At 33.9% G+C, this 18171-nt stretch overlaps 1 protein-coding gene across 1 annotated transcript; it reads left to right on the forward strand.

Moving 5' to 3' along the window:
• Positions 1–1357: 1357 nt before the first annotated feature.
• Positions 1358–17816, forward strand: LOC106054310 (NEDD8 ultimate buster 1-like). The gene is made up of 17 exons (XM_056014682.1): positions 1358–1504; positions 3474–3612; positions 6899–7069; positions 7514–7681; positions 8834–8960; positions 9375–9448; positions 9842–9948; positions 10146–10255; positions 10476–10552; positions 11219–11326; positions 12025–12076; positions 12388–12488; positions 13468–13556; positions 14060–14165; positions 15186–15269; positions 15717–15906; positions 17386–17816. The coding sequence occupies exons 2-17, from the start codon at positions 3490–3492 to the stop codon at positions 17562–17564; spliced, it is 1866 nt and encodes a 621-aa protein (XP_055870657.1). The 5' UTR covers positions 1358–1504; positions 3474–3489; the 3' UTR covers positions 17565–17816.
• Positions 17817–18171: the final 355 nt, after the last annotated feature.

Below are 18171 nucleotides of genomic sequence, written 5' to 3' on the forward strand. Positions count from 1 at the left end.
TTAATTTTTTTATTCTTACAAAGCTACTTTAGCTTTAGTTGCGAAAATAAATTTCAAACATTTTTTTAGAAACATTGGTTAGCTTTGAAAAGAAAAATTAAATAAAGATCTTATCTAGATTTAGACTACTCGGACTAGTTTTATATTATATATTTTGTATTATTAAAACTCTTAATCTGTTTTTGTTTATTCAGAAAAATCCGAAAACAGCTTTTATGACTCAGCTTAAATTGTAAACAACAGACTAATAAAATAACGTAAACGCAGTTTTTATACTCTACTCTATAGAGTCTAGATCCATATAATAGTGTATGCTATTTGGTTGCCGTTACTATTACTAAATTATCTATATCTATTTTTACATTACATTCACAATATAGACCTATTCTAATACTAGTAATACATGATTAATAATTAGATCTAGACTAGATTCTAATAATCAGTAATATATTCTCATTCTAGTCATTGACTCATTCTAATTTTAACTTTGTCATGTTGACTTTTTTTTTTTTTTTAGTAGGGCTTCTTAGGCTACTACACTGTCTACAGTACTGAGTAGTAGATCTAGTACTGGGACCTGACTCAGCAAGACAGTGTGGCCTGTGTCTTCACTTCACCAACACTCACTGTCACTGTAGCCGTAGCATAAGATAAAAAGATAATACATAAGGCATGGTAGTGTCAACTAGTGTAGTGTAACCATATGTAATTAGATTAGAGTAATTAGAAACCCAGGTTTCGTTTTGCATATTCATATTGGTCACCTCACTGTATTATTATTTATTTTTATTTATTATTTATTTGAATATTTACTATCCAACTTCTTAATAAATATTATCTATAATATAATAACTTTTAATTAATAAGTGTACTAGTGTTTAGAATTTCTATCTAGTTTTTTACAGTCTCACACTACTTACTACTAACTACTTCACTAGATCTACAGGCAGTACAGGTTTTGGGTCGGTTTCTAAGTTTTAATAATTAATAAGTCAGACACCTAGTCCTAGACTCTTAGATTAGATATCTAGAATTTAGCCTGTTACTAGACTCTTAACATAGATTAAATTATGATAGATACTAACTAGTGTAGTAAGTCCAGAATCTAGACTAGGTCTAGAAAATTTAATCAATAATTAGTCTCTAGACTACTGAGTCTAGATTCTAGATTAATGCCATTACAAGATTACTAATTACTAGAACATTAGAAGCCAGGGCCGGTCCTAACAATGGACCCTATGCAAAATGGATTGCGCAGTAAAAATTAAGATTTTGTATTTGAAAATAAATTCTCTTTGTATTTTATTCATTCTTAACTTTAATTTAAGAGCCTTGCGTGTCACAAAGTATACCTTCAATATTCTGTTTCCTACATAGATCACCCTCAATAGCAAGAATTGCCAAATTGTTTAATCTGTCTTTGTGAATTGTTGAGCTCGAGTAATTCTTCATTAGTTTGAGTGAGACAAGGTTACAATTCTTTCACATCACAAGATGCCATGAGGTACTAATATTGTTAAAAATATTCTGAGTGCAACAAAGTAGTTTTGGAAAGCAATTCTGTTGAAGCAATTTATCCTATAGTCATCTTCTTTTAGTTAAATTTGCCCTATTATTACATTTTTGTTAAATGAAAGCTAACAATGTTTGTTTTTTTTTTTATCGAATGTAGGATAGGCATTTTCCATATTTACACCTAGAATTAGCGCGTAGCCTATGAAAGTGCGGGGCCCACTGCTGCCACTTTGGTTGCAGTGGCCTAAGGCTGGCCCTGATAGAAGCAATTAGATCTAGTAAATTTGTCATATGTACATAGGATGACAGGTCTAGACTCTAGATCTAGAGATGTCTTTATTAGGCAATTATCATTTTTAAGTCTAATTATAAATTGTTGTAAACTGTTGTTATAAACTGATGGTATTCCAGCTAGATTACTCAAAGAACTAAGCAATGAGCTAACACCAGTGTTCAAAATACTTTTTCAGGCATCTCTTAACCAGGGCAGAGTACTAAGTGACTGGAAAGAAGCTAATGTCATCTCCCTATTTAAAAAAGGAGAAAAATCTGACCCAGGAACCTACAGACTAGTATCACTTGTCAGCATCACATGTAAAATCCTAGAACACATAATATGTTGCAACATCATAGACCATTTAGACAAACATAATGTCCTTACTCCATACCAACATGGCTTTAGGAAATATAGATCATGTGAAACACAACTAATAGGACTAATTGATGATTTTTCAAAAGGTTTAGATGATAGTGAGCAAATAGATGCTATCTTACTAGATTTTTCCAAGGCTTTTGACAAAGTTCACCACCATAGTTTGCTTAAAAATTAAAATATTTCGGCATTAATGGTCCATTGCATCAGTGGATTCAAGATTTCCTGATAGGGAGAGAACAAACTATAATAATAAATGGCTCTAAATCAACACCAATAACAGTAAACTCAGGTCTACCTCAAGTCTTAGGTCCACTACTATTTTTAATTTACATAAATGATTTACCAAATTGCATTAGTTCAGGAACAAAAGTCAGATTATTTGCAGACAATTGCATAATATATAGAACAATAAAAACACACAAGATACAGAAATTTTCCAAATAGAATTAGATGAATTACAGAAGTGGGAATCAAATTGGAGCATGCGTTTCCACCCAGAAAAATGTCAGTTATTAAGAGTAAAAAAAATAAAACAAATTAATTCCACTTATCTTATTCATGGTAAACCAGTAACACAGACTAAAAACGTAAAATACATAGGTGTTATAATAGATAAAAACTGTCATGGAATCCCCATATTGATGAAACTATTCAAAGAAATTTCTATAAAACAAAAAAGAATATTAAACTTAAATGTTATTTAGCCTTGGTTAGGCCAATAATAGAATATGCATCCTCTGTTTGGGACCCCTCAGCTCAAGATAACATTAAGAAACTGGAACAGACACAAAATAGAGCAGTGAGATTCATAACAAACGAATATTCACATTTGACTAGACTAACACCTTTAGTAAAATCACTAAATTTAGAAAGCCTTCAGGATAGAAGACTTAAAAGTAAAGTAGCAATTATACATAAAACACTGAACCATAATCTTCAAATACAAAAAAAAATTCAATAAAATACTCAGAAAGACACAGATAAATGCACATTCCTCGTTCCATATGCTAGGACAAATTTGTAGGAATACTCCTTCTTCCCTAGTGCTATTAGAGCATGGAATGGGTTGCCTGAGCTAGCCAGGAAAACCAGTGACTTGGCAGAATTTAAGTCATTGGTTAATATGCATGACGAAATGCATGACGCAAAGGACGTAATCATCTTCTTTTTTGAAGCAACGTCCGTATCATATAAGATAAGATTGTTATACAACTTATACAATTCAATTAATGAATATTATATGGTATTCTTTTAAATGATCAATCTATACATTTAATTAGATCTACTACTTTCTACTTTACAGATTTTAGACCACAGATATGGACAGTATTAGTACTGAGTTTCTGATGAAAAGACTAAGAGAGCGTTTGAATGCTGAGAAAGTGAAACTATGGTTGCCTCCCTTTACTACAGAAACAAAGGAGAAAGGGGTTGTGCCACAGGTAATTACAAGCTGTTTAAACTGCATGTTCTGAGTTTAAATCTCAGTAGTTAAATATAATCAATCTAACATGCTTCAATACAAACTTGACATCATTTCACATCATTGATGCCGAGGATTTTAGCATGAAATTTACGTACAAATTATTCTTATGGGTGCATGGGAGAAGAATGGCCTCCAAACCCTGGAGTCACAAGTGAAGACTAGATCTAGTATTTAAATTGACACTCATCAGCTTGCATACAGTCAAGAAGTACCGAAGAGGCAATAATATTCATTCTGGGTAGTTAGTCTGTACCATCACCTTGATACACAGAAACAGAATATTACTTGTTGACTTATATCTAACTTGAGGGTTATAAACTTTCTGATAAAATGCTCACATTATCTAAAAGCAAATGGGCATGTGTCAGGTACTAGAAAGCTTAGCACTAGGGCACTGAAAGGGTGCATTCTTTTACCACTGTATACCATCTACACCAATAACATTCAGAGCCAAGCAGTTGATACTCCCATCATCAAATTTTCTGACGACACAACCATCATCAGCCTAATTGCAGGTGATGAAAATCTGTACCATTCTACAATTAACACTGTTTACCAATGGTGTATAGACAACTTTCTAAGTTGAAATGTTCAGAAAACTAAAGATATCCTTGTAGATTTTAGGAAACTTAAAGATTGCAGAAATTTAGATCAACAGTAGACCAACAGCAAGAATATAGATAATTATAATAATAATAATAATAATCTTTATTGTCAGTAAGGAAATTTGTCTTGCAATTTGTGTATTACACCAAACAAAACATTGAAACTATAAAAAACCAAATGTACATTCACACAAGACTCACTCATAATTTGCATATGAAAAGTTTATATCAGATTGTTTTTCCTTTAATGATTTGATTGCAGGGGAACAAAAAAGTGTTTGTGTCTGTTTGTCATTGCTATCGGTGTCTTGTATCTCTTTCGTGATGGTAAAATCACTAAATCTTGACCCAAATTGTAAGACAAATTTCCTTACGGATAATAAAGATTATTATTATTATTATTATTATTATTATTATCTTTTTAGCTTTTTTATGTATGTTTGTCTCAAACAGCTGTACAAATGGGGATTTTTTTTGCCAATGATTTTACCAGTAGCATTTAGGATTCTATGGAGTTTAGTTTTATTTTTAATGCTCAGATTGCCATACCATATTAAAACTTGAAATATTGCAGATGTGAGCATGATAAATCATAGCCAAGGCCTTTTCACTAACATTAAACGAGGACAGTTTTCTCAGTAATCTTTGCTGCCCTTTTTTGCTGATATAATCAGTATTTGCAGTAAAATTTAGTTTATTGTCTAGGATAGTACCAAGGTATTTAAAAGTTTGCACTATTTCAATAGTCTCTCCAGCTACAGAAACAATATCATTTTCCTTCTTTTCCCTATGAAAATCGATTATCATTTCTTTGTTGTTTTTTTACACTCAATGATAAAAAAAATAACTTTACAGTATTTTTCAATGTGTTCTATTTCTCTGTAATACTCATTTACGTCTGTACATAGGTACAACCATCAACAACAAGCTAAAAAAAAACTGTTAAAAATCTTTACATCAAAATTAAACAATGACTTTTCTATCTTAGAAAGCTAAGAAAATTTAAAATTAAAAAAAAAAACAGCTATTAAACTTTTGTATACAGCAATCATCAGCAGTCTAATTACCTTTGCTATCACCTGCTGGTCTAGGAATGCTGCATGCACAAAGACATTGACTAAATAGGCTAATTAAAAAAGCATCCTATATCACTCAAAAACAGCTGCCATCTCTTGAAGAGCTTTTTCATGAACGATTCCTTTCTAAAACACACACAATTCTTAAAGACAATATGCACCCATTCTTCTTCTTCTTCTAGCCAGCTTTATCGCTGCTGAGCTGTGAGCTCTTTTACAGACTGTGCCAAGGAAAAATAGTGTGCTGTTTTCTTCAGTTGTTCAGCACTGCCGTACAGGGTGTTGGTTATGTTGGGCTGTAGTGGAAGTAGGGTTTGCCTAAGGTGGATTAGGAAGGGGCATTTAAAGAGGATATGGTCTACGGTTTCATAAAGGTGGGCGCAGTGTCTACAAAGGGGAAGTTGTGTGGAATTTATTTTGTTCAGATGGTAATTTAACAGAGGTGTGTGTCCTGTTCTTACTTGGAAAATTGTAGATTGTTCTTTGCAGGGGAGGAAGTTAATACTGTCCAGTTTGTTAGGCATAGTCATTTCTTCGTACATGGCTCTGCCTGTGTTTCCTGATGCCCATTGGTTGAGACACTTCTCTTTGTGATTGTTGACTAACATTGACCTTAGGGTGAGGTAGTTAACAGGTCTATCTGGTTGTTCCATAGATGATCCTGCCTTTGATAGCTTATCTGCCTTTTCAATTACCATAATGCCAATGTATCCAGGGATCCACTGTAGTGTGATACTTATTTAATTTTGATATCATCTGATGGATTATCACAATAAGAGTTGTCAACTTTCTTGGGCTATTTGAGGTGCTGCTGGTAAGTGCCTGCAGAGTGGATTTTGAGTCTTTAAAGACAACAATATCTGATGGTGATTGCACTCCTTCTTATAATGTTTTCCACTGTCTGTAATGCTATGGTAATTGCTTCAATTTCAGCTTGCAAGTTTGAGCAGTAATCGCCACAGGGTGCACTTATTTGAAAGTGTTTATTTTGCACTCATAAAACCATGGTTACATCAGGCAGTGATCGTCTCCTCTTCATTAAGGCTAAAACTTAAAGATTTTAAAACTACTTTATTCCACTTTCAGTCAGGGTGTTGCAAGGTGCTCTGCGGTCATTGAGAAGTGCATAGAAGTCTAATTCAGCCAAGCACTGGTTGTGTGTGGAAGAGTGTGTATGTGTTTTTTGTGTGAATGTTTTTCGTGTTTGCATCTATATTGTTATGTTATAGTAGTTATAGTTAGGTTGTTAGGGTATAGTAGTCATAGTTAGATTGTTATGGTATAGTATGTTATAGTTATATGTTATGCTGAGTTGGACAAACTGAGTTTCTATTTGTTTGGAGCAATAAAATTATCTTATGTTTTTAACGTTGGGATTTTTAGGATGTCCCTGTAATCAGTACCTGATATTAGTTGGGCTGCTCTTTGTGCTAGCCACTAAACATCTTGTTAACCCTGGATCCTACTAACAGTTGAGCTTTACACCATCTGCCCCATGGACCATAAAGTCTGAAGAAGAAACTTTACTTTTTACTTAGTTAATGTATTGATTTCTTTTAAGGAACTTATTAAGAAATATGCAGAGGAATTAAAATTAACAGAAGACATTATTGCCAATGGATTAGAAGAGTTGCGCCTCCATGCCATAGCAAAGCTTGAAGAGAAAGAAAAGTTTCAAAATCAGGGAGTGGCCACTTTAAGAATCAGGCTGTCCGGACCTTCACCTAGTGAGGTAGAATGTTTTTGTTTTCTTAAATGCTTTAAGTAGTCTTTTTCTAAAGACATTTTAATTGTGTGTTGTTGTTTTTAAATTCTATCCTAGTAACCCATGTTAAATTTTTTTTGTAAAGGTTTTTAAACTCTTTACTTTTACTTACTTAGACTTAGATCCTCCAACGCCGCTCGGCACATTGGGTGGCAAGCTATCTCCATAAAGATCTGTTTTTAAATTCAGTCTCCTAAAATTTTGAGCTTAGGGGTAGTTTTAAGTTTATTAAAATGTCTTTGGCTAAAGACATTTTACTTGTAATTTTTTTTTTTTTTTTAGTTACTATGCTAGTAACCCATGTTAACTTTTTTTTAAAACGTTTTTAAATTCAGTCTCCCAAAATTTTGTGCTTATGGCTAGTGTTAAATTTATTAAAATGAGCAATAACATACAAATTGAATTTTGCAGAGAATGTCCCGTAAACCAGAACCATTGGAATGTAATCTTGAGATAACTGGCCAAGACTTAATGGCACTGGTTGGAGATAAATATGGAATCAGTCCATCCACTTTAAAACTCATCACTGGAGGGAAGATAGTCAGTCAAGTGGACAGTCTCAGCTCACAAGGCATAAAAGTCAGTATGTAATTAAACTGTAGCTTTTTTTTCAACAGCAGCAGCAGCCTTTGGAAAATGCTCCTTACCTTTCCTGCTTGGCATGCTGCATCATGGAAGGCATCCCTTTTGTTAGCTATGATGCTGCCTTGGTATGTGAACTTTGCATCTTTGACGGGGGCAACAAATTTAGTGATCTCTCAATGAGTCAGTGAGGGCTTTAGGCTTTATTGCTATAAATAAGCAATTGAGACTATAGAAAAATAGATTCTTTTGTATTATTTACATAATATTCTGAACTCCTTAAGGGTCACAGTTTATGACATAGTGCAGCTCTTCAACACTAGTCTGTCATGTAGAATGATTGAAAACATATATTATCTACCTGTTCAGACTTATAGTTCGTCCATCGTGGTTCGATGATGACCACTTTGTCATCCAGGGGGCTGAGGGCTTTGCACTGGGGTTTTATGCCTCCTCATGTGGCTGGTGAGACCTATGTGAGCCCGGGTGTATGGGGTATCTAGGAGGGGTAGCACCTCTAGTGGACAGGCAGTCGTACCTTCTTTTTGAGGGTAGCCTGGCTCACTCTTGGTCCCCACTCGGTACCCAACTCTCACCTGTGGCTCCCAGAAGCTGTAGCATGCGCAGCGGCCACACCCCGGAAACAGCTTTGACTGGCCGGCTAAACCAGGTAGAGGGTATCTGGTGTGTCCATGGCACTCAGTACACTGAGGTTATGTCAAACCTAGCATGTGAAGTCTGGACTTGGCGGCCTGTGCGTAACCTCACAAAACTTGACTAATCGGACAGAAAGGCAAGTACCAGCACAGTGCTGTGGAGCACTCAAGAGCAGGACAAGACACACAGAAAGTCTCTGGTCATCCACTGCACCCAAACTTGTCCCCGGACGTCTTGACCAAAATCTTGCTTCCGGAAAAGGACGGGCTTTAGGGCGAGAGAGTGGGGTCGACATGTTGCGCGAATCCTCCTCACTTTAATCCAAATTCCAGCGAAGTCACTTGTCATCCCCCCCCCCCAAAACCAAAACACAACCAAACCAAAGTCCTGTGGCGACAGGCAAGCAGTGAAGCGGTAGGTGTGGGTTCAGACTTACAAATGTTACTGATTCTATAAATGTCTGTTACATATAATTTTTGTTTATATTTTCAGAATGGAAGTGATGTCATGGCTTTAATGATTTCATCATCTGATATCAAAGTTTCTGAAAGAGAAGCAGAATTAGCAGAAGTGGAAAAAACTCGATGGGCTGCAGAAATGTTGTCATCACGAGCTGATGGTAAAAAATCAATAAAAATTTGAACAAAGTAGTCACATATATGTCTATAATCCAACTGACAGATAGGTACAGCTGGAATAATTGATTCCTGAAATTAAGTTTTTAGTTACCTTTTAATAAACACTGTCAGCTACTCATAGAAACAATTGAAACAATTCTTTTTTAATTTGATCAACCTGCAAATGTTGGTTTTTACTGGCATATTAATAAGACAAACATAGATCTAAAAAAGTGTAGATAGTTTAATATTACTGGTGTTGTTTTATTAATACAGATTACAATTATATGATAATGAGATAATGTTCAGTACAGAAATTAAAGTTTTCAAGTATTGATAGTGTAAGCTGTTTATCTAGTGTTTTTGTTATCTTTATGTGTCATATCTTAAATTGTGCAAATTTATTTTTTATTTAGATGATGAGGATTTTGACATCCAAATCGCTGATCAAAATGGTCATCCATTGATCTTGCCTTCATCAGAAAAGAAAGTTAGTAAATAGAGATAGTATGGGATTTAACTATGGCTACATATTGAATATTATTATTTTTATTTTATTGATTCCATGCTCTTTGAGCATGCTTAGTGCAATTTAGTCCAATCTCTTTAGTAGACAAGTGGGAGGAGAGATATTTGCAAGATGTCTTTGCTGCCTTCTAGCACTCAGCAATCGTAACTTAGCTGAGTTGATTCTCAAGTAAAAAATTCCTAGTCTACATTACGATTGCCTCGCACCCCATCAAATAGGTAATGGAGCGTATTATGCTACTCAGCATTCCATTCTACTGATGTATCACATATGCTTCTATATTTCCTCATCTCACTAAGCACTAAATATATTTCCTCATCTCACTAAGCACTAAATATTTGTTCCCTTTTACAGGCTTTGACTTTTGCAATGACTTTACATGAGAAAGGCCGTGCTGCTCTTAAAAGCAAAAAGGTTTCAATTGCCTTGCCTTTATTTTTAGAGGCAGATGCGGAATTCAAGTAATTTTGTTTTGCACTTTGTTATTTAAATGTCAAGAAAGAACTCTTGTAATTAGTTTATTGATGTCCATTTTTGTGTGCAAGATTTATCAGTAAGCTTGCATAACATCATGCTTTTGTTTGGAAAGGCTTTTATTACTACTAATGTAAAAAAAATACAATTTTATTTTAATCTCATTGTTTGAACTTTCACTTAGCAAATGCAGAGCCACTATTTTAAATAGTGTTGACAACTATGCAATTTTGTGCCTTGATATTGTGTGGTGCTATCTTTTGCTGAAAAACTTGGAACAGCTTCCAGATGCTGGTAAATGAATACAATTTGAATTTTTCTATACTAGTTCACTTATTTTTTAATTTTGTTATTTGATAGTATTTTTTTTACAAACACTACATTACAGCCAATACCAGTACCCATAAATAAATTTTGAAATTGAAATTCCTTCATATTCATTGAAAAAAGAAACTATTGTACTTCTTGACAAGGTTGAGACTAGGATTTAACTGACCAAATTGTTATTATACAGAAGCCAGACTGACCACAAGTGAAACTTGTTTCAAACGTTGTTATGGAGAAAAGATGGAAAGGTTGGCAGCCATAAAGGTAAAAAAAATAACATTTAGTGTTTTGGTCAATGTATGAGGTCATTATAGATTTCCATGTTCAAACATCTTATCGAAAGCTCTCCATACAAACATCTCCTTTTACAAACATCATTGTAGATCTTCATACACAAACAAAATAATGAAATTACATTTCTTTTTAGTTTGAAAAAAATATTGTGCCAGCTTTTATATTTTTTTAGTAATTCTTATATCAAAGTCTCTATATAAAAATAAATTAGTCACAAAAAGTGCCAAGTGCGCTTGAACTTGGCTTGGCTTGGCTACCTAGAAGGGGGCTCAAGGTTCGACACCCGACTTGGGCAGAGTTGTGTTTACTGAGAGCCTAAAGGCAGCACGGAAAACCAACTTCTAGATACCCCTCCCCCCACTGGTCCACAAATGAGATTGGACCAAAAGCACTCTGAGCATGAATAAGCATGAAAGTAGTGCTATATAAAAGCTATAATAATAATATCTTCTTAGAATCAAAGTTATTAATCATTTTGAAATTTGGACTTTAGTAATGCTATACTTTGTATAAACTGTCATCTTTCTGTAACTCTGTTGATGAATGGCTTGTTGTTAATAAAACTTTAAAAAGACTTTCAGTATCAAGTTTTATAAACATTTATTTATTATTATAACTGTTTGAATGTGCTCTCAGGGAGGGACAGGAATGGAGCAGGTTTTATTCATGAGACTTTACCTTCTTCAAGGGATTGTTGCCTTCCATCAAGGAGCTATTGCCAATGCTCACAATTTCTTACGCAGGGTAAGTTGCTGTATATTAAGAGTATATCAGTTAAAATATATGGTTGATTCAAGTGAATGAGCCCACATTTTTATCCAACCGAAGAAAAAAATGTACTATGTAAATGTTTTACCTTTTTTTTTAAAGTGTCTTTTAGCATTCTTGCAGTCATGACATGAAGTCATGTCATACAAAGACAGAACATTCTTTAAACTTGAGCTTTTTCAGTCAAATGTATTTGATAAACAGCTAAGAAAATAAGGGTATTTAATGCACTGAATAAGTCAAATAAAAGATTTAACCAAAGAGTTGAAGAATTGTACAGAAAACCAAAATTATTTAGTGACATCCATTAGCCGGTAAAAAAAAAAGATTTTTAAAGCAAAGAAAACACACAAGAAAATGTGTGAATTTGATTAAGGATTGGACCAATTTATCTTGAGCATACTCACTGAGAACTGCAACAAGAAGTTGTGAAAGAGACAACAAGGGTGCCCCAACAATCCTCTATGAGGTGTTTTTTTTTTAAAAGGCGGGCAGTAATCTATCAGCACAATTATTTTTGCAGCCATAAACTGGGTGTTTTCAACCAGGCTGATTCTACACAAAGTCTCAATCAATACCACAAAACATATGATAGAAGAAATAAAAAGAAAATGTATTTTACAAATGTTTAAAGAAGTAAAATATTTTCTTTTTTTTTTCTTTTTTTGTCCCAGGCTGAGTTTGTTCTGACATTACTTCATGTGGATGATAATAAACTGCAGGAAAGTAAGTTGACTTTGACTTAGGAAATAAACACTAATAATGATATAAATTCAACATGTCACTTTTTTTTTTTTTTTTTTTAACAAACTTGATATTTCTGTAAAGATCAAAAGATCTTTTTGTCCATGAAATGAATGGTATTGAGTTAAGTTCTCTTTGATCTGGTGAAAATGGTTATGGAAAACAGTGTACCCACTTTTCTGTGTGCCATATACTTTTTGAATGCTATTTTTAACAGTTGTATGATCACATTTTTCAAAATTGTCTTCAACTAGAATAAAAAAAATTTACTGTCTGCCTTTGTTACTTCACAGTTATGTTGATGGGGTTCACAGAGCGTGAAGCCAGATTGGGCCTTAGAGCCAAAAATGGCAATGTCCAGCAAGCAGTGGCCTACATTGTTGAGAAGAAAAAGGTCAAATGTTTGTTTGTTTTGTTTTGGATATTCCTTCAGATTGGAAGGTTATTAGATCCTTGCCCAAGACAACAGAGGATGGCCGCAGACAGGGATTAAACCCAGGACCATGAATTCCATTGATCAACAGTTTAGAGCATAGGCCACATGACTAGTTGAGACCTTGTCTAGTTTTGTAAATTAGATCCAGATATCAGTAAAAAAAAAATTTTGGAAGGAAACAAAGAATTAGTTGTGTCTGGAAAAGTTTTTAAAATCCTAAAAAAAGAAAATACCAATTTGCATATCAGAGTCGGTTAATTTCAGTTGACCTGGTCATTATGAGTATATATTATATTTTCTTTATGTATGTTCAAGTTAAATATTATAGCTTTCTTGACTTATTCTTTTAAAGTCTTAAAGTCTTTGGGGAGCTTAGGACTGCAACCACATCTCTCTATCTTTCTTCATCTTCTCCCAAGTCATTCCAGTATCCTAAGCTTTGCTGATGACTGACCTCTTCCAGGTTTGCTTGGGTCTGCACACTTTTCTCTTTCCTTGTGTATTCCTTTCAAGTGCCTTCCTTGCAACTTTGGTACTTCACAGGGTGTGTCTTGTCCAGTTCTACTTTTGCTTTTTAATATCCTGGGCTATGGTCTTTCTTAATGGGATTTCATATATCAACATCAGTGCTACCGTCCTAGAGAAGTGAAATAGCTTTCTTAGGTGAGTAGTTTTATGTTCTATAAGACTTCAGTAGCAAACTGCAACAGATGCAGCAAAGTGTAGTCACATCCTGGTTTTTGTAGCCACTTCTATTTCTCCAATCTTCTTCGTCTTTAGACTCAAAAACCATGCCTTATCACTTCTTTTATTCATGATGCTACACTTAAATCAAGATTTAGTTAAATATGTAACTAATTGGAATTTGATTGAGCAATATCACATTTTTTTATTACCACAAAAAACTGTGTATGCTAAATTGTTTTTGTTTTGTTAGGAAGAGGAAGAAGTAAATAAGAAAGCAAAGAAAGAATGGCGGCAGAGAGTACGAGGAAAGAAGCTGGGTAAAACAGCTGGCGGGGAGCCGTAAGTTTGGTTTTAGTTGTAGATAGTGTAGGAATACATTACTATGTAATCTCTCCCTGTAATGAATAAGCTACTACCACAAAAACAGATTGTGATTTGTTTTTCAGTCTGCATTCCTCCTAATTTTAAAATGCTTTGTTGGTATTAAAATAAAATTTAAATAAAGATCTAGATGTGATACAAAATAATTTTTTTTGTTGGTATTAAAATAAAATTTAAATAAAGATGTGATACAAAATAATTTTTTTTGTTGGTATTAAAATAAAATTTAAATAAAGATGTGATACAAAATAATTAACTATCATTAAATTATGTTGACTATCATTTAAAATAAAATTAAGATTATGTGTATAAATTATTTGGTTGTTAAATTGGCTTTTCAAGCAAAGATTTGACACCATAAAAAGTGAAATTGTCTTCCCCTTTTTCAAAGGAGGGGCTTCTTATAGTAGTGATAATGATTTCACGTAGTATTTTGTTCTAAATGTGTTTATTTTACTCAGGGTGAATGTTGAGTATTACGATACTCTCTTAGACATGGATTTCCCATCTGGAGCTGCAGCTGAAGCTCTGAGGCTAGCCAACAATGATATAAATCAAGCTATTGAAGTAAGCCCACACTCAATCTCAATTGCTGTTGCTGATACAAACTTGCTTATTAAAAAAAAAAAAAAGTTTCCTACAAATGTTAAAGATTCGTGTGAGGTTCAATGTAAAACTCCAAAGTCTAGTTAGCAATTAATTAAGTATAGGTTCATTTTCTTTTAGGATGTTGATGTTGGGTTCACACTGCTCCAGCGCACATGTTTATGTTTATTATGTTTTTATCTCTTTATTCTGAAGTATATTTTAAAGCTATTAGAGCTGGCAATATTTAGATTACTGGATGTACTGAACCAGCTGACCATTTAACTCATAAAGTTCCATTTTATAGGGCAGATGATGTAAAAAGTCATGTTTCTATGACCCATCGTAACAGCAGGTTTTCCGTCCTGGGCTTTTGCAAGAGCCTCTCTAGCCCTCCCTCAAATGGAGTTTGATGATGAAAATGATTATGATGGCCCATGGTTAATGAGCGTGTCATGTGGCCAGCACAATGGCCAACCACCTTTACTTTCCCCAACTACTGTCAGGTATCCATTAGAGCTGGGTGGACTCAAGAGGCGCCCAAAGATCCCAGAATTAAAAAGCCCAGTCTTCATCAGGTTTGGAAGCCACGCATTTTATCGATCAGCCACATCGCCCCCATTTAACTAAAGTTAAATTGTATATGTCAAATGAAGTAACGCACTGACAGAGAATAGCTGGTTAGTTATAAAAGGATCTGAACAGAATAAATGTAATTTAAAAATTAAATTTTTTTTTTTTTTTTTTTTTCAAAATGGCGCTGCACTGTGGCGACATGCAGTTTGTGCTTTCATTATTCATTATTATAATGTTTTTTGTTTGGTGTAATGCACAAATTGTAAGACAAATTTCCTTACGGATAATAAAGATTATTATTATTATTATCAGTAAACAAAATGAATAAAAAAAACAACAGTAGTACATTGAAAATAAAATAAGCTCTAAACTTTGTATATAACTTAATATATTTTGTTTCTTTTTTTTTTTTTTTTTGTCCCCAAGATATTAAATGCTAGACCTGAGCTTCTGCACCTCCCTCCAATAGAGAAACACAAAGTAGAGATCACTGATGCAATGATTGAGCAGGTTTGATTTTGTGAATGCAACTGTACTAGTTAAATATGCATCCTTTAAATTACAATATATTTCTAGATTTTTATCTTTTGTTTGTTTCTTATTTGCTATTGTGTTCATGGAAAAAAAAACATTATGAATAGTAGCTTATTCTTTGCTAAATAAAAAATGTTAATGTTTATATTTTTCCTAAAAGTGTTGGTACGTCAAGAAGAATATGTTAAAATTTTTAGTTTGTTTTTTTATCTTCATTGAGCAAAATAAAATGATCTCCCTTTAAAAATTAAACTCCTCCCCTTACTTGCAGTAGGTAGTCTCAATACAACACAGGCCTGAAGATAATTTAAACTGTGTTTCTATAAGTACAATCTTAAGACACAATGTCCATTAGCAACCGCTAATTTAAAAAAAAAAAATTTTTAAATAACATATTATTTTATCCAAAAACGCAACTTTTAGGTTTGCTCTCTGGGTTTCACGGCTCAGATGGCTAGGAAATGTTTGCAACAGTTCAAAGGAGATTTGCAGCGTGCAGTTGATGAACTTTTGAAGCACAATGGTGTCTTCCCAATGTCCTCAGGCTCATTTTCACCAATGTCCGACTCATCTCATTCATCAGTCAGTTCAGCCTACTCTTCATCAGATTCAGGTGAGACTTGCCTTGACCTCTAGTCTAAGCCAGATGGAGTTCAATGCTCGGTGTTGCCAGCACCTGAGTTTTAGTTTTAGCATCTCCAAAAGAAAAAAAAGACCCATTTGGTGTCATGTAATCTATCCATACTGCATTCCTCATTAATTATATATATATAATTAATCTGTTCTAAATTCCATCAGCTATGTGTTGTCTGCTGAAAACAGCATACATCTACTTATGGTCTATCACTCAAATGTTTTTTAAAAAAACAATATGTTCCCAGTTATGGGTATATTGTTGGCACAGACATAAAAAAAAAAGTTTTTGTTAAGCAGTTAAATTTATTTAAAAGACAGGGTTGTTTTTTTTGTACATTTAAAGTAAAGTTCCCTTTCAGACCTTGCGATCTGTAGGGCAGATGATGATAAGGTCATCTGTTTCCTTGGCCAACGGTTTACAAGCAGGATGTCATGTGGACAGCACAACGACCAACCATCTTTACTTTCCCCAGCTTACGTCAGGTACCCATTAGAGTTAGGTGAACTCAGGGGTGCCTTGAGAATTCTGATATTCAAAATCCCAGTCTTCTCCAAAATTCAAACCTAGGACCCCAAGTTTGGAAGCAAAGAGTTTAACCACTCAGCCACCACCTACGTCCCCCTTCCTTTTTTTTTTCTGCAGGCCATTTGTCACTCCAAATGTATAAAAACCCTTAATTCTGTATTCAGGGAGATAACAATCAGGACATCCTTAATATCAGGGATGAAGGCATTGAGTTCATTTTCCCTGGTCCACTGGATCTCAACTGATTTTACACTCATGTTTGTCATAAACAAAAAGATCAAAAACTACCCTTTGATCAACATTGGTCTCCAAACACAGGGGCTACCTTCACATTTGTAAGTCCAGCATTGTTCACCAAACACAGGGACTGCCTACACATTTGTATGTCCAGCATTATTCATCAAACACAGGGGCTGCCTACACATTTGTATGTCCAACATTTTTCACCAAACACAGGATCTGCCTATACATTTGTATGTCTAACATTGTGAGATACCTTGAGGAAAACAGCGTTGCTTGGATCTAAAAAAATATATATAATTTTGAGCTATATTTTGTATTGTATTATGCTAGCTATGATTGGAATGATTAGAAATGTTTATGGTACATTTTACATAGAGAAGTCTCTAGTTTCACTCTGTAGCACCTTTACACACGTTTCTGTCTAATTAATCTTTTTTTTTAAACACATTTAAAAGAATAATTTTTTTTTATTATTTTTCTCTCGAAAGTAAAAAAATAATAATTAGGTTTTGTGTCTCTTTTGAGTCTGAAGATTTAGGTAGATTAATAATGTTTTGAAGGAAGACCTGTCATTTATAAGATAAGAGTCATGTATTCCACTTTGCTATCAGACCAAAATGTAACCTACATATTTTGTCACATTTACTGCAAAGTCATTGTACAATTTTTGTACAATTTTCGTTTTAGAAATGTCTGCTTCTGATGATCTCTCTGCTGGTCGCCTAAACCCCAAAGAAAAAGAAGAGCTCCAAAGCTTGGTCTCTGACATCAGCACAGACACGAATGACCACCTTGATCTCACGCTTAGTGAAGAGAGAGAAATCCTAGTGACATACATGAGTCTGATTGAGAACAGTCCAGCATGAGGAGTTTCAAGAATGAGAATGTTATAAGGAAGCTGGTTTGGCTTTGTAGTAGTATACAAGTTTTTTTTTTTCAAATGGAATTTTAAGAATTGATTTGTTGAGAAAAAGAATTCATTTAAAGCATACCTGTTAGAATGCTTTCAGGAAGCTGGTTGGTGACCTATGACCAGAGATGAGATGATGAGATAAATGAAGCAACAGTAATGCTTGAGTTGTATTCTTTCACAATATCCAAATAAACAGAAATTATGTCACAGAAATTATGTCACAGTGGTACAAACTGGTGGGCAATTTTTTTTTTCTTAGATGACAATGTTTTGTAATTTGAAATGAAACCTGATGTTTATTCAAGGCAGACTAATACAAACCATGTTATATTCTACCTTACAGAGAATAGATCAAGATGAGAACTGGATTTAATGTTTTTAATGTTTGTCAAGCTGCTTTATTTTAGATTGCTGATAGGTTGGTAGATAAGTCACAGAAAACATAACTACAACCAACCTCCTCAAATTCATCAGATTTAGATCCCAATTGCATTAAACTAAGAGTCTGATTTCTAATATCAGAGATGTTTTCCTTCAAATTTTTTTCTTGTAACACTTAT

The sequence above is a fragment of the Biomphalaria glabrata genome, chromosome 16 (assembly GCF_947242115.1).
Source record: "Biomphalaria glabrata chromosome 16, xgBioGlab47.1, whole genome shotgun sequence".
Lineage (NCBI taxonomy): Eukaryota > Metazoa > Mollusca > Gastropoda > Planorbidae > Biomphalaria > Biomphalaria glabrata.

Coding starts and splice junctions, on each gene's coding strand:
- LOC106054310 (XM_056014682.1), top strand. CDS start 3,490: ATGGACAGTATTAGTACTGAGTTTCTGATGAAAAGACTAAGAGAGCGT. Junction 8,961..9,374: donor GTTGTCATCACGAGCTGATG/GTAAAAAATCAA, acceptor TTTTTTATTTAG/ATGATGAGGATTTTGACATC. Junction 15,270..15,716: donor CTGATGCAATGATTGAGCAG/GTTTGATTTTGT, acceptor CGCAACTTTTAG/GTTTGCTCTCTGGGTTTCAC.